This window comes from Oreochromis niloticus, linkage group LG9 (assembly GCF_001858045.2).
Source record: "Oreochromis niloticus isolate F11D_XX linkage group LG9, O_niloticus_UMD_NMBU, whole genome shotgun sequence".
In the NCBI taxonomy this organism is placed as follows: domain Eukaryota; kingdom Metazoa; phylum Chordata; class Actinopteri; order Cichliformes; family Cichlidae; genus Oreochromis; species Oreochromis niloticus.
In genome coordinates, this window is record NC_031974.2 from 34153671 (window position 1) to 34162263 (window position 8593).

The 8593-nt window shown below is 45.0% G+C and overlaps 1 protein-coding gene across 1 annotated transcript; it reads right to left on the reverse strand.

Moving 5' to 3' along the window:
- Positions 1–1095: 1095 nt before the first annotated feature.
- Positions 1096–2796, reverse strand: LOC109200250 (uncharacterized). The gene is made up of 4 exons (XM_019355751.2): positions 2613–2796; positions 2220–2471; positions 1631–1720; positions 1096–1463 (listed from the first exon to the last, which is right to left on the reverse strand). Exons 1-4 carry the CDS (start codon positions 2740–2742, stop codon positions 1204–1206), a joined length of 732 nt encoding a protein of 243 aa, XP_019211296.1. The 5' UTR covers positions 2743–2796; the 3' UTR covers positions 1096–1203.
- Positions 2797–8593: the final 5797 nt, after the last annotated feature.

Sequence of the window (8593 nt, forward strand, 5' to 3'; positions counted from 1 at the left end):
TGAGGCCTTTTCCTGGACGCCTCCTCCCTTTAGAGAGAAGGATCTTTAACTATCGCCTTTCCAGGGCCAGGATGATAGTGGAGGGTGCCTTTGGTGTCCTCTCCTCACAGTGGAGGATGTATCGGCGCCCCATGGAGCTCCGTCCTGAAATTGCGGAGAAGTGTGTGAAGGCAACGTGTGTTCTCCACAATTTTCTACGCTGTTTGGACGAGAGAGGGGCACCTGCTGTGAGGAGTGTGGCACCTGCTGTGGTGGAGCCGTTGCATAGCCTGGGCCGTGTAGCAGCAAACAACTCCTCCAGAGAAGCTGTCCTGGTGAGGGAGAAATTCATGGCCCACTTCTCGGCAGAGGGAGCTGTGACTTGGCAGCCAAAGGAGTAGCCTGTTTGAAGTCCGAGTGACTTCCCCACAACGGCTCTTTTAAGAGCCACCCACAAACCTGTAAAGAGTGTTCCTGCCTTTTTAACATTTTCTTAATAAATGGAGCTCTACTCCAAAATAAAATAACCTCTCTTTACTCTCTTAAATAACTTGTCTTCACTATGTTCCTATATACTGTGTGATGCAAAATTTTGGGCAACCTTATTAATAGTCATTATTTTCCTGTATGAATTGCTGTTACAATTGAAAATGTCACTTGCATATATCATATATTAGAGACACACATTGATATACACTAAATTTTCATTTCATTTGTCTTTTTTAAGTTGCCAATTTATGCACCTGCTTGATTTTGTTTAAACAGTTATTCCACACTTTATGTAAATCCAGTGAACTTAATTTCACTTCTCAAATATCACTGTGCGTGTCTTCCATATGATCTAATTAACTGACAACTTTTATTGTAACAACCAACGATTTATAGCGGAAAATAATGACTTTTACCAAGGTTGCCCAAACGTTTGCATCCCACTGTATTAGTATATTTTGTCATTAGTATAATAAGAAATACATTCTACATGTGTCAAGTCGGGTGCGAATATTTGCTGTGTAGTAAAACTGAGACATTAGTTATTAAAAATGTTTATTTGAAAAAATATATAAATTCAATAACAACATTAAACATAAATATATAACATTTAACTATTTACAGAGGGACAGGAACAAAAAGGACCCAGCTTGGAGTGGAAGAGCCTCAGGGAGAATGAGGAGAAAAATAAGAACATTGTTTCTGCCCTGGAGAGCCTGCTGCCTCATCAGTAAACTACTGATCGCTAGGGTCCAATGTTTCCAAATTTAACACAGCTGTGCTGCTTTCAAAAACTAATTTATGCATTTGAAATTTCACGAATTCTCGTGTCTGAGGCGGCAGGCTCTCCAGAGCAGGAGCAAGGCTGAGGAGGAAATACTCCGTTGGAGACGGGCGTGGCCTCTTCAGCGACTCCAGGATGGCCAGCTCCACCGCCGATGGACCATCCTGTGACCCGTCCCTCTGCCGCTTTTGAGCTTTCCTCCTCTGTGGGCCTGTAAAACACAGCACAAAACACAAAGAATTGAGAAGGCTGCTACTAGATTTTCATTTTCACAATTTAAAAAAACAGGATATGAACAGATTGGTTGTGAATATTTAGTAAAGGTGATCACCAGGGAATCCAAGTGACTAAAAAGCTATCAGTGCTTGATGTACATACCTGTGGGTGCAGCAGCAGGAGTGGAGGGACCAGGGACTGGGGAGCCAGAAGAAGCAGCAGGGGATGGCTCTGCTGCATAATCAGATGACTCTATTAAGACAATATTAAATGTTAACAGGTTGAAAACAATAGTCATTCAGAAATTATATACAGTGGTCCCTCATTTATTGCAGCACATGAACAATAGCCGCAGTTCTCATAAGTTCATTGTCAAAGTGCAAACCTTTGTCGATTTTTAAACGTAAAAGTATTATTATGCCGTGCTTTTTCTCCGTCTGTGGCGCCACTTTTGTGCGCCTTTTTCCCTCGCAGTGCAGGTGTCTATTTCCGAATGAGGGTCATAGTTATGAGTGTCTTTGTGCTGTTTTTTCTATTGGACGTGATGGTTATCAAAACCAAACATGGTAAATTTGGCGCAGGAGACACGACATGGAGGGTATTTGTCAATCAGGCTGCAGAATGCAATGCGCATTGTTGCAGTGACGGATGAACTGCGGGACCACTGTATACTGTTATTAATAAACAAAATACATTCCTATATGAAAACACGCATAAATTAACTGCCTACATTAATTCATTGTAAACATACCTTCAGACTGAAACTCCCCTGCTGCCTCTCCGGGCTGTCCCTGGTCCTCGGGGGCGAAGTTCTCCACGGCCTGGACCATATTGCCGCTTGTCTCCCGCGGGGTGAGGAAGGGGTCCAGAAACCCCATGACCGCGAAGAACTTCCATCTCCTCCCCGATCCTGCTGCAGACCCACTCCTCTTCTCCTTCTCCGTCCTCTTCTCCTTATTATAGGTGTCCCTGAGGCTCTTCCACTTTTTCCTGCAGATGTCCTCTGAATAAACACATTATCTTGTTAGCGGAAAGGTATTTGTACATCAGTGGGAAAATAGCGGGACAGTAGGCATGCTTGCTAGCTTTTGCGCGGCTTCATCGGGTCAGTCTGAAAATTAAAAATAAGAACAAATGAACTTACCAGGTTGCCCGATCTCCTCACTTATGTGCCTCCAAGCTAGTTCCTTTTTGTTCCTGTCCCGGTAGAAGTAGCAGCTAGCATCGTACAATTCTGGGTGATTAGCCACTGCGCTGATTAGTTTTTCCTCCATACTGAACGAAGAATGAAGGGCTTTGGTTTGATCTGCCCCTTTGACCTGGTTACAGCGACGTCACCAGGCTCCTGATTGGTTGACGCGGCGCGATTTGACGCTGGAGTTCAAATTTTTCCAACTCGAGCGGTAGAGGCGAAAGACGCGTATGCACAAAATGCAACACAAAAACTCACGCGCGTGGTTTTTTCCGCGAGTCAAACGCGCCAGACGCGCTACACTGACGCGCGTTTCAGGCGTTTTGGCGTTTTGGCGACGCAAATCTGCTTCAGAATTTTCGCCGGACGCGCAATCGCGTGTCATCAGCCTCTTTCCATTGACTTTACATGTAAACCTGACGCTCTGGCCGCCTCTATCGCGTTCGGTGTGAACGCACCGTTAGTCACGTGTTGGGGTCCAGCATAGGTCCCCCCAGACCACGACCCCTTAGTGCCCCCCTCCTGTATCCACCACGCCCTCTTTGCGACCTACCAGCCCCCCAATTCCCCGCGGGTTGTCCTTGCCTTGGTCCATTGACGGGCCATCGGTCATCAGGATACAGATTTGGGTCCAGATCTGGCCAGTCGGGCCCAGGATCGCCCTGAGGCTTTGCCACCAGCATTTTCTTAGCTCCCTCCTTACTTTCTTTTTTCTTTTCATTTACTTTATCTCTGACCTCAGCCAGTTGTAGTCTCAGCAGCTGCCCTTGCGCCTCCTCTAACTCCTTCTTCTTGTTGGTCACCTCTTCTTCTTCCAACTGAAGTCTGTGGATCACATGTCTCTCCCATTTTGTAGAATTTGCAACCGCAAAGTCTGGATTCTTTTCTAGGTCAGCTCTCACTTGCTCGGGCAGACCTGCCAACACTGCTGAGCGAAACCACGCCTGATGTTCTCCCTCTTGTCCCGGATGTTCTCCAGTCTGCATAATTCACTTGTTCTTTTGCATGCTCTATAAACTCTCTTAGGAGTGTGTTCTGGGCTCCACACTATTTTAGGTGTGGTGCCAGTGTTGGGGGTCGGATATTTGTCACGCACTGTGTCAGCGAGAGCATTTCGCACCCTTTCATGGGGGACGTCATTCACTGAACACCTAGTTCCTGCTATCCGTTCCACATCAGCTAGACCACCTCCTCTCATGGCTCGCCCACCTACTGCTCTAAAATCACCCAAGGCCAACTTTTCTCCTTCTGTTAGACTCTGCAACTTCCTCAGCCAAGCGGCTCCTCCCTCTGTGATCGGGGGTAGTTGCTTCACCAGCGCCTCCAAGTCTCTGATGTTATAGGGCTGATACACTGGTTCTCCCTTTAGCCCCTTCATCAAAGGCATCGAGAGTGGCAATTCATCTTCTGTGTCGAAGTGCCCCTCCTCAGTCTGCAATGCAATGCTCTGCCTCTGGTTCTTCTCAAAGATCGACTGTCTTTTGTCTCTTTGTTCCCCCAAAGTCCTTCCTGAGCGAAGCGTCCTCAGACCCAAGTCAGCGTGAAACTTTGGGGCTAACCCTTCAATCCCCAAAGTCGACGCTTCCTGTGGTTTCTGTAATTTTCTTATCGACCTCGTGATGTCCTTCTCCAACGCTTCGATCCTCTGTTCTATTACCCCCTCCTCCAGTTCTTTCAACTTCTCTTCTAGCTTCATCATGGCTTCCCGGTTGGTAGACATTTTTCCGACAACCTCCCCCTGCCACTGATTTTCCTTAAGGTCACCAGCATTTGGCCTCCGACAGGCCTTTTGCTTCTCCTTTTGTGGCGAGCTCTGGAACTGCGGTCCAGGGGTATCCTCCTCTGAGGTCCATGAGTCCTGGGCTGCCACTTCCTGGCTGACCCGTTCTGCACTCTTCTGAGCCTCAGGCTGAGCTTCTTCCAGAGCTCCTTCTGGGCTGAAGTGCGAAGGAGGAAGCAAAGTCACACTCTGTGTAGTTATGCTACCCAGATGTCCCAGCTACTGGTTGAGGCTGCGTCACTCCTGTGTTGGCTCCCTCTGCCTGCCAGGTAGGAGTCAGTTGTCTCCTGTTTTCCTGAAAATCCACCATTCCTCCCTTCACTGTTCTGGTTCTTCCTCCTGGCCCCCACAGTGTACCACTCTCCAAAGTCAGAATTGGAAAGGCGTACGGTGGGAGGCGGGGCAGTAGGCAGTTGTGTCAGGCTGGGATATCCAGACGTTGATGTCAAATCAGCCGTGGCTCCCTTCTGTCCCTCTTTTGCCGGCGTTGGTCCGGTCTCATCCACTTCCTCTTTCATCCACTGAGACACCCCCTGGCACATAATCATAAATTTACAATACTTACCATGTTTTTCCTTCATCAGCTTCTTTTCTGCTTTCACTTTTCTACTTACTTCCTTCATCCTCTTTTCACATTTTCCACCTTCATCTTTAAAAATCAGATGAAGAGTTACTTTATCTTCCAAGGTTTTTTGTTGGCTGTCACATAATTTCTTCACCTCCTCTTCCATGTCCTGACACTCCCGGGCAATCTCCTTAGGAGTTCCCTGAGAAGTGATTTTAATGGCCTTTTTTAATTGATCCACCTGCTCCTTAAGTGGCTTGTACTTCTTTTCCCCACTAGGGGTCACCCTCACGGCATCAGCCATTTTGAATTTAACCTCACCCTCACAAAATGGCTGCTCTGGGACTCCACCCTCTGGGTCCCCTCGCTGTACTTCCCTTTTTACAGTCAGAGGCGCCTTGACTGCTTAACCTTCACTTCCTCTAAGCTCTGACAGCCACCTTGCAGCTGCACCCTCTCTCTCTCTCTCTCTCTCCACACACACTCACACGCTCGCAGTTCTCCCAAAAACACAACTTATCAAAAACCAAACTCCAGCAATTTAACCACGCCAAACCAGCACAAATTCACTCTCGCAGTTACTCCATCAACAAATTGCAAAGCTTAAAAATAAAAATAGAGCCTCTGTACACGCGCTTTTATTCTTACTACGGAGAAGACATAAATCAAACCACACACCCCCGTTGTCTCCGTTCTGAAAAATATCAAAAATAAACCACACACCTCTGCCTTCTTACAGCCAAATTAAGATATCAACCACAAATCACACAATTATTCCTTTTGAATTATATTCTTAACAAAGACTCAACAACTCTATTTTTCAGGAGTTTTACAGGAGTTCTCTTAATAACCTCCTCATGAAAAACTACAACCCCCGTACTCACAATATAAAATCACCAACACAAGACTGCAGTATTTAATGATAATATACTCAAAATATTACACATAAGCTCGGCCCAAAATCAACAAAAGCTTTATTATACTCTTTTCTCCAATAAACAATATCCAAATTCATGAAAAGCACCCCCTTCAGTGCTTCACCAGTACACAAGCTTCAAACGTAAAAACACTTAAAACATTCACCACAATTTACCACAGTTCAGCAACACATCATCACATCTTTCAGCTTTTCATCAGCAAATTTCACAATACTTTTCACCCAGTATTTTATTTTATCCTCATTCACTCAGCCTCTGTATTAAATCACTTTCACACCACACCCACTTATAACCATGCAATTCAAACCACCAATTTACACTTAATTATATGCTCAGACATGTATAAACATAACAAAAGACACCAGTTGCCAAGACAAATTCTTCAACATTTCCATATCACATCTTCAAAACCTCAGTACCGGTACACCTAACTTTTCGACCACTTTAAAAGCCTCTAAGGCCCAGGTTCGCCCACCTTTCTGGTCAATCAGCCCGCTTCGGGAACGCCCTCTCCGATAGCGGTCAAATTTCTAGGCCCTAATTAATTTATAACCGCTTCCTGCGGCTGGACAGGAAGCTCCACCTCCAGCGTCTAAGTATCCCACTTGCGCCTTACAGCTTTACTTAAAGCTCACCTGTCAGTCACGTTGAATGGTCACGGCCGGGACCCCGCCCTGTCAATCAAACAGCGCAGTAAAGAAGTGGTCCTTTACCACTTAGTTTTTAATGGGTGCCCGAAGTCCCGCGGGAACTACCCGGGCTAACTGGACGTCGCCAGGGATGACCGTGCGTCCATGATCACCAGTCGCTGCCACACACTGAGCACCTGCGCTCCTCGGAGTCCAACTCCGGTCCTAAATTAATTTAAATACATTTAAAAGCATCACTGTGGACTCTAACCGCCAGTTTATTATCTGATGCCCGAATCTAATTCTACTAATCAATACAGGGATACATCCATCCCTTCACCAAATACCCTAATCTAAACTCTTTTCTTGGCTGATGTCACAATCAACAAGTATAACACACCAACATAAACACGTATCACATCAACTTAAACTTCAACCACAAAATTAACGGTACTAAATTTTGTCAGTCAAATATTCCCCAAACTTTTACTTTTATGACCAATGACCCAAAATCACCACGGACATTTCACCAGAAACTCTACTGAGTGAACATTCAATTTAGCTTTATTTCCAAATCAGCACCTTTTAGATATTTACTTTAATCAATAGGCGGTGCCTTACCTGTCTTATAAAGGGCCCGTCACTCAGTCGACCTGCTGGCTCCTGTCCATCCGTTTGACCACACCACTGGACCTCAGCCAAACCACCAAACAACATCCCCCCTCAATCCGGGTCTTCGGCACCAAAACTGTCACCAGTTCGTAATTGAGGTGAGAGACAAACAACCACAGGTCCAAGTGCGTCAAAACAATGATTTTATTAAAACACACGTGTGGAGGAAATACACCGTCACAATCCTCAGCATAACCCCCCCCCCCCCCCCCCCCAAGAAAGCATACTCAGAATGTTTTATACATCAGGGTATTATAACGCCCCCTCATGCGTCAAAGCAGATACATAACATGCATGAGTTACAGCAATGGCAACCTTTAACACATTCAAAAAGAACATTTTCTTTGCCTCCAAAACCAGGTGTTTCCTGTAGCTGCCGTACGACAGCTTATCTCACAACATCAGCAGTCCGTCCTACAACAAACTCGTCACTTATGCAGGCACAAAATGCAGTTGCAAGCAAAATATATCTGAACTCTTACCTAGAAATGAGTCTACCGACTATGTGTGTGTGTGTGTTTGTGTGTGTATGTGTGTATGTGTGTCCAGACTGTATGTCTCGACCTCAGTGCACTCTGTCTCACCTCTCCAACTAAAACTTATAACCTCTTACCAGACAGAAGGCTCTTCTGTAAGCCCATTTTGTAATATGTGTAACAACATACATGAAACTGTATGTGTAATATATTGAATAAATGTTTTAATCACTACTCAAAGCTTAATAAAAGGATATACACGAATAAAAAGAATATGAGCGAATATGAATGAATAAACATGATATTAAAATGATATAATCCCCACACTCTCTTTCTCTGTCTTTCCCTCCGCTGTTCCTGTGCTTTTTTTGAAAAAGCACGGCTCCCAATAAGGAGCAGGCTCGCGTCGTTTACTTCAAAGAGCCGGCTCTAAGAGCCGTTTCGTTTGCGACCGACACATCACTATGGGATTAATAAGAATAGATTCTTAGAATAGCAACAAATTAAATCTATAGTAAAAAAGAAATTTAAGCTTAATCAAGTTACAAACACCACCAACTGTGGTACAATTCCTTAATCTCAACCACCCAAATTACTGTCTAAAACAGGTCTCAGACTTGCATTCCGGGGGCCACTTGCGGCCCACGTCACCCCTACTTGCAGTCCTTGAAGTGACTTTTTCTGTTTGGGAGGATTTGTTTGTTGTTGAGTGCAATATTAAAATAAGTTTGTTAAAAAGCATTTAATATGAAGGCAATGTGAGCAGAAAGTACAAACATGCTGAGGGACTGACTGTCTTAGTTCAGTGACAGAGTCACAAACTAATATGTACACTTATGTCTGCAGTTTGATTTCATTCTTATTTTATTTTAT

Coding starts and splice junctions, on each gene's coding strand:
- LOC109200250 (XM_019355751.2), bottom strand. CDS start 2,742: ATGGAGGAAAAACTAATCAGCGCAGTGGCTAATCACCCAGAATTGTAC. Junction 1,721..2,219: donor AGGGGAGTTTCAGTCTGAAG/GTATGTTTACAA, acceptor TTGTCTTAATAG/AGTCATCTGATTATGCAGCA. Junction 1,464..1,630: donor TCCTGCTGCTGCACCCACAG/GTATGTACATCA, acceptor TGTGTTTTACAG/GCCCACAGAGGAGGAAAGCT.